The 15,565-nt window shown below is 43.4% G+C and overlaps 1 protein-coding gene across 1 annotated transcript in view; it reads left to right on the forward strand.

Moving 5' to 3' along the window:
* The first annotated feature begins 1,802 nt into the window (after window positions 1-1,802).
* Window positions 1,803-15,565, forward strand: part of LOC109915832 (synaptotagmin-4) — a 25,617-nt gene continuing 11,854 nt past the window's right edge. Inside the window, exons 1-2 of the mRNA XM_048617254.1 lie at window positions 1,803-1,892; window positions 8,335-9,239. Of these exons, the coding sequence (XP_048473211.1) occupies window positions 1,862-1,892; window positions 8,335-9,239 (936 nt within the window). The 5' untranslated portion in view covers window positions 1,803-1,861. The remainder of the gene's footprint in view (window positions 1,893-8,334; window positions 9,240-15,565) is intronic.

The raw sequence follows: 15,565 nt of genomic DNA on the forward strand, positions 1-15,565 counted from the left end.
GGAGTTGGTGGCCTCCTAGTATTATGGCTAGACTATTAATCGAGAGATCCAGGTAATTTTCTGGGGAATGGCATGCAAATCCCACCAAGAGATGGAGTTTGAATTCAGTATATCAAAAAAAAATCTGGAATTAAGAATCTAAAGATGGTCATGAAACCAATTGTTGGAGAAAAGCCTCATCTGCTTCTCTAATGTCCTTTAGAGAAGGAAATCAACCCTCCTTACCTGGTTTGGCCTACATGTGGCTCCAAATGCACAGCAATGTGGTTGACTCTTAACTGTCAACTAGGCAACAGGGAATTAATGCTGGCCTAGCCAATGATGCCCACATCTTGTAAATGAATAAAGAAACAACATGATATTGACTGGAATATGCCCTGGCCAGATATGGCAGTCTTTTGGCCTGGCGTGGTACGGTGGCTCCCCCAGCCCACAGTGGTGGTCTCTCAGAGGCAAGTGGTGGTCTCTCAGCAGCTGGCATGGCTATCTCTTGGTGGCCCGGTGTGGCCCAGAATGCACTTCTGAGGTGATTCCCTTGTGGTCTCCCAGCCTCGAGCTGAAGCCTGGAGTACAGGCCCGGTGCACACCGGAGGCTAGGTGGACTGGGTTGGAGGGACTGTTGTTCCGAACTTTTTTATTCTGTATTTTCTAATTTATTCCTGCAATCTGTAATGCTGTACTTTTTATTTCTTTATTTTTCTAACTTTTTTTCTTAAGAACTTGTATGGAAGAATCTGTACCTAAGAGTGGCAACTTGTACACTTTTTACTGTACTCATTTGAGTACATGTGGCTATAAAGCTAATTCTAATTCCAAATGGATATTAATTGAAGTATAAAACTAGACCAGCACATGCTCCTGTTTGAAGAACAGCCCTGGGAGCTGTTACACACAACTGAGTGGGCAGAATTGGTTTAATATCTCATTCAAATAGCTGGCATCCCTGACAATGCAGCACTCCCCTGGTACGTTACAGCGAGCAATGATTTTCATGCTGAATCTCTGAGTAGAATTTGAGCCCCTGGCGTGTTTTCCAGAGCCAAGTGCCAACCACTGACTCACAGCTGGCCAATTCAGAAAGACTCTGATTGTCGCAGAGGCTCTGGGTTACTTGTGAAAAGATTTAAGGATGGAGTTCTGGAGCTTAGAATCTTAGCAGCTGAAGCCACGACTGTCAAAAGTGGACCAATTAAAACCAGGGCCAAGCTAGAATCCGGAAAGTGTGGACATTTGGAAGGTTGTAGGACTAAAGGTGATTGTGGAGGTAGGGAATGGTATAACCATTGAAAGCAGTGAGGAGAATTAGAACCTGGAGGCTATTGCCAGAGCTGAACTCTCACACACTCAACCATCAATGGAACTAATACATTTAAGCATTTGAAATTAGTTTACTGTAGATTTGATCTGTAAATATTAACACTCTGTTTTATGGATGCAATTACATAATAGAATGATAGTCATATTTATCATGTGGATGTCAAGGGAAGGTCAAAGCTGCTTTTAGAACCTCCTCCAGCTTTCCTTTCTCTCTCAAGCCAGAAGAAAAATTCATATTCATTGTTCATTTCGATCAAATACAGCAACAGGTGCCCAGAGAATGTTAGTTCTAACCACAGTTAAATTTAAATGCAATTCCTTTTGCGTTTTGTTTTCTCTAAGTGTCAGTGGAATGAGTTTTCAAAGGCTGTGCTGATATGAACAGTATTCAGGAGTAACAGCTGAAGAGTTTCACAAGGATTGCTGACGTATTGGCAGGTTAGTATGTGATCTGTTTTCCCTTAGCTGAGGTTTCCTGCAGTCTCATCGGCCCTGATCCCTGCAACTTTGTACTTGCTCTCCTGTGCTATATGATCCCAAGCTGATGAAGGCCACAGTATTCTCTAACATTGCAGGTAAGAAACTGAGTGATCACATATTTCAGTGTTTAGGAGCTCAAGAGGTATCATTTCTTCAGTACGCTGATTAGTTTCGAAGATAATGAGTTTATTTTCTTGTTGTAATTAGCAAAAATGTTGTGGGTACAATTCCTACTCCAACCTTAGCATAAAACTCATATCTGGGCTGCACTGCCACCTTTTAAATGAGACTCTGCTTGAGCGGATGTGAACCATTGATAGTACTAAATAAAAACTAAAATAACTGCAGATGCTGTAAATCAGGAACAAAAACAAAGTTCTGAGGAAGGATCACTGGAGCCGAAAGGTTAACTCTGTTTTCTCCTTCACAGATGCTGCCAGACCTGCTTTTCCAGCAACTTTGTTTTTGTTCATTGATGGTACTACTTCATTGAAGGGCAAGGGATTAATCTCCAGTGTCAGGGTTAATATTTATCCCTCCATCAACATCACATTACTTGGTCAGGACTTTTTATGGGAGCTTGCTGTGCACATATTCGCTGCAACATTCCCTATATGGGGTACAGGCGCGCAGTTCCCTGAATGTAGAGTCACAGGTAGACAGGATAATGATGAAAGCATTTGGTATGCTTGCCTTTGTTAGTCATTGCATTGAGTATAGGAGTTGGAGGTCACGTTGTGGCTGTACAGGACATTGATTCGGCCACTTTTGGAATACTGCGTTCAATTCTGGTCTCCCTGCTATAGGAAGGATGTTGTGAAGCTTGAAAGGGTGCAGAAAAGATCTACAAGGATATTGCTAGGGTTGGAGAGTTTGAGCTATAGGGAGAGACTGAATAGGCTGGGGCTATTTTTCCCTGGAGTGTCAGAGGCTGAGGGGTGACCTTATAGAGGTTTATAAAATCATGAGGGGCATGGATAGGGTGAATAATCAAGGTCTTTTTCCCAGCCTGGGGGAGTCCAGAACTAGAGGGCATAGATTTACGGTGATTTGGGAAAGATTTAAAAGGGTCCTAAAGGGCAACTTCTTCACGCAGAGGGTGGTGCGTGTATGGAATGAGCTGCCAGAGGAAGTGGTGGAGACTGGTACAATTACAACATTTAGAAGGCATCTGGATGGGTATATGAATAGGAAGGGTTTAGAGGGATATGGGCCAAATGCTGGCAAATGGGCCCAGATTAATTTAGGAATCTGTTTGGCATGGACAAGTTGGACTGAAGGGTTCTATTACAACAGCGTTGACTTCAAAAGTACTTCATTGGCTGTAATTGAGATCCATTTGAGATGGCTGTGGTCAGGAAAATTGCTACATAAATGTACGGTTTTCTTGTTTTCTTCATTAAATTAGTGAATAAAAAGGAAACATTTACAGCAACTTTAAGGCAGAAAACGCATGAGGAAACACTTTATGGAAAAACAGTCAGGAAAATGGGAGCCGAGATCAAAGAAGTAGATGAGGGTTTGTTACGAGTTTGGTCATAGAGTTGGGGGAGGCTGATTTAAGGATGGCACTGGTCAGTAGGGAGGTTTAAGGGAAAAATCCATTTCCACAAGGCCTTGGCAGAAAAATGCAAGGGCATTAAAGTAGTGTAAAGAAAACCTGAAGGGGTAGTACTTGGAGAGATGGTGGGGAAGGTACTGAAATAAGGAGGAATGAGTTTTGGAGAGAATAAGTAAGGCTGGGAATTTTACACTGAAGGCGTTGGGAAAGTAAAGGTTGATACAGGTTGGTGTGGATGGGTTGGGAGGATGAAAAGTGAGCAGACGTTGGTACAGACAAGACCATGAACAGCAGAGACGAAATGGACAGAGTTTGGAGGGTGACAGAGAGATTGGAAACAATGCCCAAGACCCATTGAGCTGAATCTGCGAATGGCTGTCTTCAATTAGCAAGACTACACAGCAGTAAGGTAGACTCTCAAACATGCTGGGAGAGGCAATCATGGTGGTTTTATCACTGGACTGTTAATCCAGAGACCCAGGTAATGTTCTGGGAACCTGGGTTCAAATTCTGCCACAGCAAGTGGTGAAATTCGAATTGAATATTTTTTTTTAAATATCTGGATTTAAGAGTTTAATGACCATTGCTGATTGTCGGGAAAACCCATTTGGGTCACTAATGTTCTTCAGGGGAGGAAATCTTTACCATGTCTGGTCTACACGTAACTCCAGACCCACAGCAATGTGGTTGACTCTTAACTGCCCTCTGAGCAATTAGTGATGGGTAATAAATGCTGACCTAGACAGTGACACACACATTCCCTGAGTAAATTTTTACAAGTGCTGTTACATGTGGGGATGCAATTCACTGAGATATGTTTCTGGACATAAAGCAGGTTGGGAGTGTAGGGTGAAAGGTTGGTTAGGGAGTCTTGATCCATCAACAAGGGAAGAAAAAGTCTTGCTTGGCTTAATAATCTTTTGGCACTCTAATTGGATCTGAATGTGAAAAAGAGACTGTTGTCACATACCTGGTATTTAACATGTGACAGGATATGTTGATTATATAATGACTGAAGTTTGATGAGTTTTCTATTCAGGTGTTCATAGGGCAGCATGGTGACTCAGTGGTTAGCACTGCTGCCTCACAGTGCCAGCAACCTGGGTTCAATTCCAGCCTTGGGTGACTGTGTGGTGTTTGCACATTCTCCCTATGTCTGTGTGAGTCCCCTCTGGTTTCTTCCCACAGTCCAGTGATGTACAGGTTAGGTGGATTGGCCATGGGAAATTGTGCAGGCTAGGTGGGTTAGCCATGGGAAATGTAGGGTTATGGGGTGGGTCTGTGTGTTCAGAGGATCAGTGTTCACTGATTGGCCTGCTTTCATAGTGTTAGGATTCTATTGGTTTTTCTGCCTTACAGTTCAACACTTCACAAGTTTCCACATAATAGAGTGGATAGGTAGGCACATTTTCCACTTGTACAGGGTTAATAACCAATAACACCACCTGAAATGAACTCTAAACGTTAACTCTATTTCTCTTTCCACAGATGCTCCTAGAACTGCTGAGCTTTTCCTGCACTTCTTGCTTTTAGTTCAGAATTCCAGCACCTGGGGTATTTTATTTTTATTTGAAAGCTCATAACAGCTGGTGTTTTACAATTGTAGCCCAGTACCTGGAGTTACTAAGATCAGGTCTATCCCTTTATTAAGTCCTTCAGCCTTAGCTGGAGGGAAGCCAGGCTCCAGGACACATAATATGTGGCCCACCCAAAGGAAGAAAAGTAATCAAAGGTGTTACCCTCTTAGGATCATCTTACATCCCATTTTTGTTTAGTTATGTTGGCGATGCAGATGTTGATTACTAAATTACAAAAGCTGTGCTAGTACTTGTTTTAGTGTTGCACAAGTGAAAAAAATGAGATAATAAGGTGTAGAGCTGGATGAACACAGCAGGCCAGGCAGCATCAGAGGAGCAGGAAAGCTAACGTTTCAGGTCTGAAACGTCAGCTTTCCTGCTCCTCTGATGCAGCTTGGCCTGCTGTGTTCATTCAGCTCCACACCTTGTTATCTCAGATTCCAGCATTGGCAGTTCCTACTGTCTCTGAAAAAAATGAGCACTGCTTGTGAAGGAGAAAATGACAAACAGATGGGAAACAATTTAATTTACTCCTCTTCTGGAGTACTGTGCCCAGTTCTGGTCGCCCTGTTATAGAAGATATTAATAAGCTGGATAAGGTTCAGGAGAGATTTACCAGGATGTTGCGCAAGGTTTGAGTTATAAGGAGAGATTGGATAGGTTGGGACTTTTTACACTGGAGCGTAGGAGGTTGAGGGGTGACTTTAAAGAGGTTTATAAAGTCGTAAGGGGTATAGATAAGGTGAATGACAGGTGTCTTTTCCCTAGGGTGGGGGATTTCAAGAATAGGTGTGAGGGGAAAGACTTTAAAAAGTCATGAGGGCAGTTTTTTTTCCTCAGAGAGTGGTTCATGATGGAAATGAACTTCCAGAGGAATTGATGGATGTGGGTAAGGTTACAACATTTAAAGGACATTTGGATAGGTACATGAATAAGAAATGTTTGGAGGGGTGTGGGCCAAGTGCAGGCAGGTGGAACTGGTTTAGTTTGGGATTCTGGTCAGCATAGACTGGTTGGACTGAAGGATCTATTTTCGTGCTTTATGACTCTGTGACTCTAGATTGTAATTCTCCTGGCTATTATAAGAGCATAGGAACAGCAGGCCATTCAGCCCCTTGAGCCTGTTCTGCAATTCAAAGACTGATCTGCAAGAGTCTGGCTGAAACCCCTCAGTAAATACTCCTTCATTTTGAAGAGAATAGCAATTTGAATGACTGAGTATTAGATGTACATGATTACATGAGACGTCTTCAGTCTTAGGGATATGCACAAATTTATTAAAATAGGGAAGCATGCAATTTGGTGGCTGCACAATGATGCTGGTAAGCTCAGATGGCTTGTTTGAAGTACAGTCTGATACCAACTGTTTGGGTTCAATTCCAACCACCAGCTGAGATTGCTGTGAAAGACCGTCCTTCTCAACCTCTCGCCATCCCTGAGGTGTTGTGACCCTCAGGTTAAACCACCACCAGTCATCTCTCTCTCCAATAAAAGAGCAGGGCTATGGTGACTTCACCTTTATATAAAGAGTATAAAATCTAAATAAATGTCAATAAGGTATCTGATAGTTATTTGCATGAGAGAATCCAACGTTCAAATTTTACCCATTACAGATACAAAACTTTAATAGATTTGGATGGGATGTGATGGCCTAGTGGTATTATCGCTGGACTGTTACTTCAGAGACCCAGATAACATCCTGGGGACCTGGGTTCAAATCCTGCCAGGGCAGATGGTGGAATTTGAATTCAATAAATATCCAGAATTAACAGTCTAATGATGATTGTAATCCATTGCCAACAGTTGGGGGGAAAAACACCCGTCTGGTTCACTAATGTCCTTTAGGGAAGGAAATAGCCATTCTCACCTGGTCTGGCCTATATGTGATTCCAGATCCACAGCAATGTGGTTGGCTCTTAACTGCCCTCTGCACAATTAGGGATGGGCAATAAATGTTGTTTAGCCAATAACGCCCTCATCCTGTGAATGAATAAAGAAAAGACAGAGAGGAAAGAATCTCCAACTTGCATTGACCAGTTCCCTGAAAGTGTGAGGGATTGCTCAACTCTGAATGAACCTTAAGGGAATAACTCCCTTAAGTTAATTAATTTGGTAGTTAATTTGTGACGTTTACAATGGATTTATTTTTTGGCGTTGCATAACTAATTAAATAATTCATTCATTAAATTAATCATTAACTAATTAATAAAGTTAAGGGTGTGATTGTATGAGAGAAGGTGCAGAAGAGATTGCCTGGCCTAGAGGATCTGAGCCAAGAGGAGCGATTGTATAGACTAGGGTTGTATTCCTTAGATCAGCGAACTGTTTAAGGTTATGAGGGATGTAGATAGGATGGACAGGCGGGTACATTATAGAGGGTCAATAACCAGAGTGCATTGATTTAAGTTAAGAGGGAGAGTTTAAGAGGAGAGTTAAGGAGTCATTTTCTCATTCACAGGGTATTAGGAGTCTGGAAAGCCCCTTTTTCCACTAGTAGAGGGGTAAATAACCCGAGGCATAGATTTAAGGTGACAGGAACTCACGAACCCAGAATATCAGCTTGTGATTCAACCCTCACTTTGACAATCTCAGCATTACAGTGAAGCAAGCACTTTGGAAGAGTTTACTGTGTTAAAGGTGCTGATATAATTGTAAAGGTAAAGTCTCCATAGACTTTCTAGACCATTGGGCCATTCTCTCATTACAGAGACAACTGGTGGTGGTTTAATCTGAGAGTCACTAAGCCTCAGGTGAGGAGAGACATTGAGAGGGAAAATCCTTCATGGTAACTTCAGCTGGTTTGGGGAATTTAACCCATTTATGCATCACAAACCAAGCTTCAAAGCTAACTGACCCCAATATAACTGCAACATGAGGCAAAGACCAGAACTAGACCAGCCTATATAGGAGCAGAATTGGACCATTTGGGTCTGCTCTGCCATACCATCATGGCTAATATGTTTCTCAACCCCATTCTGCTGCCTTCTCTTGATCCCCTTACTAATCAAGAACCTATCTATCTCTGTGTAAAATGACTTGACCTATGCAGCCTTCTGTGGCAAGGAGTTCCACAGAGTCACCACCCTTTGGCTGATGAAATTCTTCCTCATCTCAGTTTTAAAGGGTTATCCTTTCACTCTGAGGTTGTGCCCTCAGGTCCTAGTCTCTCCTACTGGTGGAAACATCTTCTCCACGTCCACTCTATCCAGGCCTCTCAGCATTCTGCAAAGTTGTGAATAACATTTGTTTCTAGCATTGGTGAATGCGCTGCCCCTTGAAGAAAATTTGCTTTTGATAGATGTGAAACTCTTTGAGCAAACTGCAAGCCTATTTCCAAATAGCTGAGTGCTGCTGTGTAGGATGCTTTTACAGTGTATTAACATCTCCCTCTTGGCTCAGTGCCTCTGCAGGTCCTCCTCGGGGTTGGTCTGGCCTTCCTCTGTTTCTGCCTGATGCTCGGCTGTGCCCTCTGCTGGCGGAAAAGGAAACATCGGAGCACCACCAACGGCAAGGACCCAGCCTCTGAGAGGATCGTCATGGACCCCAGCTTGCCTCTGCCAGGGAGCGCCAGTACGCCCATCAAGCAGCAGTACGAGGAGGTGCGCGACTTAGTGTTGGAGTACCCGCCGGGCGCTGTGGGCCCTCTGCCAGACCCGGAGCCTGACTTCGGCTACAGGCACGGTCCCCACGGCAGAGCGTCGCTGCCCTTCATCCCCGCTGTGCAGAAAGCCAGCCTAACCAGCAGAACCAAGAGGATCCTCGAGAGGCGCTGCACTGTCTCGGGCGACTGCTCTGTCTACAACCAGTGCGGCGTCTACCCGACCCCGTGCATCATGCCCGCAGGCCCCGGCCTGGGCCATTCCCTCACCACGACCGACGACCTGGCAGGTGCCAAGTCAAAGCCAAGGCCGACCCTACACTTCACACTCTTCTACTCGGCCTACGAGGTCACCCTGACGGTGAGCGTCCTGCGTGTCTCCAACCTGCCCAAGAAATTCGGCACCGGCTGTGACTCCTATGTGAGGGTCTACCTGCTGCCTAGGTTCATGGAGCCACAGCAAACCAGCGTCCGCAGGAAGAGCCTGAACCCCGAGTTCCGGGAGAGCTTTCACTTCTCCGGCTACACACTCGAGGAGATAAAGTGCTTCACCCTCCGCTTTGCCACCTACGTCAAGGAGTTCCACAATTTGAAGGACACTTTCGTTGGCGAGGTGCTGTTCGCCTGCGAGCAGGGAGACTGGCAGCCGGATTCACCCTCAGCTTATACACGGGAGCTCACCACCACAAAGACAAAGCTCAAAAAGGTAAGAGGCCAGCGAGGTTAACTTTGTGGGTTAACCCGTTCAGTGTCTGTGCGGGAGGTGAGCGCTGGCGCATGGGCAATTGTTCCATCTGCAGTCACAGCTGAAGGGTCTCGACCTGAAACATCAGCTTTCCTGCTCCTCTGATGCTGCTTGGCCTGCTGTGTTCATCCAGCTGTACACCTTGTTATCTCAGATTCTCCAGCATCGGCAGTTCCTACTATTTCTGGACTGCAGGGCAGTTGTTTGAAATTTGGTATTCTTGCATGTGTCCTGATGATTGGAAACAAAATGTTTCAGCAAGTCTCTCTTTTCAGCAATCATCAGGACACATGCAAGAATTTCAAACAATCACAACAAGTAGTGTTACAGGAGAAAACGCTGCTGTTTGGTTAGTAATATCACGTGCGGTTTTCACTCCTGATGTCGCAACAGGAGTTGACCGCATCGAGCTTGCAAGTTAACCTTGTCCAACTTTCATAACTCAAGGCATTGTCATGGAGAAAGTAGCAAGGAACTGATGCCTCATGGACTTCCAGTTAATTGATAAAAGGCACAAGGCTTTTCTGAAGAAACGTCAGCTTTCCTGCTCCTCTGATGCTGCTTGGCCTGCTGTGTTCCTCCAGCTCCACATTGTGTTATCTCTGTCTCCAGCATCAGCAGTTCTTACTATCTCTTCATCATATTCCTTTTGTTTGTGGAGAACGGCTCCATCTATAAGGTCACTTCTAGGAAGCGTAAATGAGCCACATTATGATACTATGGTGTGGGGAAGGTCACCACATCTGCCCTGTGCAGTACAAATATGGGTCACAGAGCAACAATTCTCACTTATACTGTTTTCCAAGTGAGATAAATACCTGACCAACATTTAACAGGAGCATAAGGGGCTGCACCTTGAGAAAATGGAAGTCAAGTCATGGTCAGTGAGATGTTTTATGAGGATTTATAAGAACTACTTGTTTCTTGACGAGTTTAAAGTGAGTTCCTAATGGTAGAGGAACAACTTGAACAATCATGCAGGGCTGTGAAGAAGAATTCTACACAGAGGCTTTTGAAATTAATACTTTGAGAAAGAACAACTTTGGATTTTTTGACCTCAGGATGTCCTCAAGTGTTTTACAAACAATTAAGCACTTTTTGTTGTAACAAGACCAGAAGAAATAGGAACAGGAGTAGGCCATTTGGCCATTCAATAGAATCACGGCTGATCTGATATTCCTCATGTCCACTTTCCTGCCCTTTCTCCATAACCCTGGATTCACCGACTGATCAAGAATCTATCTCAGCCTTAAATATATGCAAGGACTCTGCCCCCACAGCTCTCTGTAACAAGCAGTTCCAAAGACTCTCAAACCTCAGAGAGAAGAAATTCCTCCTCATCTCAGTCTTAAATTGGCTCCCCTTTATTCTAAGACTATTCCGTCTAGTCTTAGACTCTTACACTAGGGTTAGGGTTAGCATTACCTCTCAGCATTTACCTTGTCAAGCCCTTGAGAATCCTATATGTTTCAATGAGATCACCTCTCATTCTTCTAAACTCCAGTGAATAGAGTCCCAACCTCTTTAACCTTTATTCATAAGACAATCACTCCATAATCAGGGATCATCCAAGTGAACCTTCTCTGAACTGCCTCCACTGGAAGAATATCTTTCTTTCAGTGATGCAGGAAAAGTAGTAGCCAATTTGTGCACAGCAAGCTCCCATGTGATAATACCTTCCCTGATTATGGCCTGGTGGTATTATCGCTGGACTGTTAATTTGGAGACCAAGATAATATTCTGGGTTTGAATCCTACCACGGCAGATGGTGGAATTTGAATTCAATAAATGTCTGGAATTAAGAATCTAGTAATGACCATGAATCTGTTGCCGATTGTCGGAAAATCCTTCTGGTTCACTAATATCCTTTCGGGAAGGAAACTGCCATCCTTACCTGGTTTCACCTACATGTGACTCTAGGCCCACAGTAATGTGGTTGACTCTAAACTGCCCTCTGGGCAATTAGGGATGGGCAATAAATGCCTAAAAGTGATGCCCTCATCCCGTAAATGAATAAAGGAATAAAGGATGTAAGTTAAATATCGAGAGAACTCACCTATTCTGCCGTAAATTGTGCCATGGTATTGTTTAGGTTTAATGTAAGAGCAGACACAGAGTCATGTTTCATCTGAGCAATGGGCCCCTGAAAGTGTGGCACACAGACAGTACAGCACTCCCTCAGCACTGCATGAGACAGTCAGCCTATTCCAGTGGGACATGAAGCCACAACCTTTAGCCTCAGAGATGAGAGAGCTGCCCCCCGAGCCATGCCTGAAAGCTGACAATGTTTGACAAGAAATGTTTGCAGAAGATGTCATAGAGGAAAACAAACAGAGACTGTAAGAATGAAAGTTAGACCGCAAACAACTTTCAAATTGACGGATAGGCAGAATGGCCAATTCTCCGATCAAATGACTATAAGACCACAAGATGTAGGAGCAAATATAGGCCATTCAGCCCATCAAGTCTTCCATTCAATGAGATCATGGCTAATCTGATAATCTTTGTTCCACTTTCCTGCCTTTTCCCCCCAACCCTTAATTCCCTTACTAGTTACAAATCTGCCTCTCTCAGCCTTGAATATATTTAATGTCTCAGCCTCAACAGCCCTCTGCAGTAAAGAATTCCACAGATTTACTACACTCTGAGAGAAGAAATTACTCTTCATCTTTGTCTTAAATGGGTGACTCTTCATTCTACCCTCTGGTCCTACACTCCCCCACAATGGGAAACAACAGGCTCTGGATCTACCCTGTCAAGTCCCCTAAGAATCTTGTATTTTTCAATAAGGTCACCTCTCATTCTTCTATACTCCAATGAGTACAGGCGGAACCTACTCAACCTCATAAAGCAACTGCTCCATACCTGATGTCAACCTGGTGAACCTTTCCTGGACTGTAAACGATGACTCCCAACAAGGAGAGAAGATTTTCCGGGGAACTCCCATTAGGAAACCCTCAAGCCGGAGCTTATCATCCATTTCAAGTGGACCAGGAGCCAGCACTGCTCAAATGGGGAATCAGCCCAATGGTCATAAATTATAGAATGGGCTTTAGGGAAGAACCATTTTAATGTAGATCATGTCATTGGTCACAAAGTGGTATTTTCCAATCACCCTAACATTGAATCCATGTGTTGGACATACTGATTCGTCAAGCCCATCCTAACTATTTTACATCAAAAATAACTTGTATTTTAAGAAAATAGTAAAATATCTTCTTGCTCAGTCTTTTGAGTATAAGAGTTGAGACAACATGTTGAGGTTGTACAGGACATTTGTGAGACCTCTTCTGGAGTACTGTGTGCAGTTCTGGTTGCCCTGTTATAGGAAGGATATTATTAAACTGGACAGAGTTCAGAAGAGATTTACCAGGACGTTGCCGGGTATGGATGGTTTCAGTCATAAAGAAAGGCTGAATAGGCTGGGACTTTTTTCACTGGAGTTTGGGAGGTTGAGAGGTGACCTGAAAGAAGTTTATAAAATAATGCAGGGTATAGATAGAGTTAATGGTGGTTGAAATTTCCCTAGGATGGGGGATTTCAAGTCTAGGGGGCACATTTTTAAGGTGAGAACAGAGAGGTTTAAAGAAGACATGAGGGACATTTTTTTTACACAGAGGGTGGTTCACATGTGCTGTGAACTTCCTGAGGAAGTGGTGGATGTGGGCACAATGAAAACATTTAAAAGACATTTGGATAGGCACATGAATAAGAAAACGTTTGGAGGGAAATGGGCCAGGAGCAGGCAGGTGGGACTAGTTTAGTTTGGGATAATGTTCTGGTTTGATCAAAGAGTCTGGTTCTGTGCTGTATGTCTCTACAACCCCATGAGTGTCATTAAACAATATTTTACAATGAGATACATAAGGCGATTTTGGAAGAGGATTTGCAAGTTCAGTCCAAAATGTCAGTCTTAAGGAGGTGAGATGGAGGTCTAGTGATGGAATCTGGATCTTAGGACTCCAAACAGCTGAAGGCATGGCCATCAATGGTGGAGCGATGACAATTTTTAAAAGAAAAATTTGTTTATGGGATGTGGACAGCTAAAGCCAACATTTGATGCCCATCCCTATTTGTCCTTGAACTGAGTCGTTTGCTCAGGCATTTCAGAGGGTAGTTAAGCATCAAACACTTTGCTGTGGGTCTAGTGTCTCACATTGGCCAGACTAGATAAAGTTAGTAGATATCCTTCCCTAAAGGACACTAGTGAACCACATGAGATTTTGCAACAATCAACTGACTCCAAACCAAAACACAAACAGATTCTAACCAAGGCCTCACACCTAACATGCATTGTCTGACCTAAAATATCATCTCTTCTTTACACTGATAAAACCTTTAGTTCTCTCAGGGCAATGTCTTGAAAGAAATTCGGGGATTTACATATATATATTAATCAATTAAAACATTCTAACTGATTAAAGATTTAATAGCATCTTAGGTTTGTTTAATACATCCTCATCAGTTGTGTGACCCTTTGATCTTTTACTTAGAAACTCTGTGTTCTGTGTGCTTCTTCCCATTTCACCTGACAAAGGGGCTACACTCCGGAAGCTTGTGGTTTCAAATAAACCCTGTTGGACTATAACCTGGTATCATGTGATTTCTGACCTTGTCCACCCCAGTCCAACACTGGCACCTCCACACTATAGGAATTAGCAATGGGGCGAGACCAAGGAGAGTTTTGAACACAGTGGAACTCAGTAAAAGCTAAATGTTCGACCAACTACAATTTGCTCTAAAGTTACATGTTTGCTGCTGATACACTTATTGGGGTGACTGTGTTTGTAAGCAAACATTTAATGATTATTTAAGCCTCTTTTTTTCATTTATTACGTGCCACACCAGTAGGGCAAACATGATCAGTAACTGGCCCACGTGCTCAGTTTGTATAAAAATTTCATAAGTGTGAACATAACATGCATTATTAGCCTCTGACCGGATATTTTTAGAAAGCACGCACGCTACCTTTTATCAACTGACCTGAGTCATGCCAGGCAGCAGTAAGTTGATAACAAGAAACATTATTTCTCATTTGTGACGCACTTGACTTGAACTCTGGTTGTGTTCCAATTCTGCTTCAACGCATTTGAATCGTCATTTATCTACATTAATGTTGGAACTTATCAAAGTGATGCGCAATGCAATGCTTGTTTTCTAGCACTCGGTGTAAATCTGAATTGTCCCTGTTACAGTATGGTCCAGGAAAGAGTCAAGTTTCCTGTACTCCACTGCAGCTACTCGAACCTCAATACCGATCATTACTCGGCATTTTTTGCTTCTCGCACTGGCCTCCCTCCAGTCACTAAGATTGTCAATTTTCAGATGAAATTAGACAAGGTTTTGTTCATGCTTTAGATTCAGCCCCTGTAGATTCTGAACTGAAACTGAACTAACATGTGGCATTGGTATTTATTGCCCACACTGGAACAGCTCTCTCTGTGTCCGCTGCCTTTGTCCCTCTTGGTGCTAGAGGTCACAGGATTGGGAAGTGCAGTCACAAAAGCTTTTGTGAGTTGTAGCAGTGTGGCCTGTAAATAGTACACACTGAAGCCAGAATACTCCAAGTATGTGTTTACCTTTCGATGATTCTGGATAAGGTCTTAACTTCTGGAAAGATATAAAAACCTCAGAATGAATGCCGAGATGCTTTACTAGTATGTTATCAGGGGAGTCACGCCTTTAGGGGTGAGGAATTTCTGGAATTCTGTAGCAGAACATTGCAGCAACAGGCCCTTCAGCCCACTATGTCTGCGCTGACCATGATGTCATTTAAAACTAACCCCGTCTGCCTGCACATGGCCCGTATTCATTGCCTGTACATGTGTTAGTCTAAACACCTCTTAAACATTGGTGAAGAGTTATCTAGACTCAAAACATTAGCTTGCTTTCTCTCATAGAACATAGAACATAGAACATTACAGCGCAGTACAGGCCCATCGGCCCTCGATGTTGCGCTGACCTGTGAAACCAATCTGAAGCCCATCTAACCTAAACTATTCCATTATCATCCATATGTTTATCCAATGACCATTTAAATGCCCTTAAAGTTGGCGAGTCTACTACTTTTGCAGGCAGGGCATTCCACGCCCTTACTACTCTCTGAGTAAAGAACCTACCTCTGACATCTGTCCTATATCTATCACCCCTCAAGTTAAAGCTATGTCCCCTCGTGCTAGCCATCACCATCCGAGGAAAAAGGCTCCCACTGTCCACCCTATCTAATCCTCTGATCATCTTGTATGTCTCTATCAAGTCACCTCTTAACCTTCTTCTCTCTAACGAAA

Source organism: Rhincodon typus, chromosome 36 (assembly GCF_021869965.1).
Source record: "Rhincodon typus isolate 14 chromosome 36, sRhiTyp1.1, whole genome shotgun sequence".
NCBI lineage: Eukaryota > Metazoa > Chordata > Chondrichthyes > Orectolobiformes > Rhincodontidae > Rhincodon > Rhincodon typus.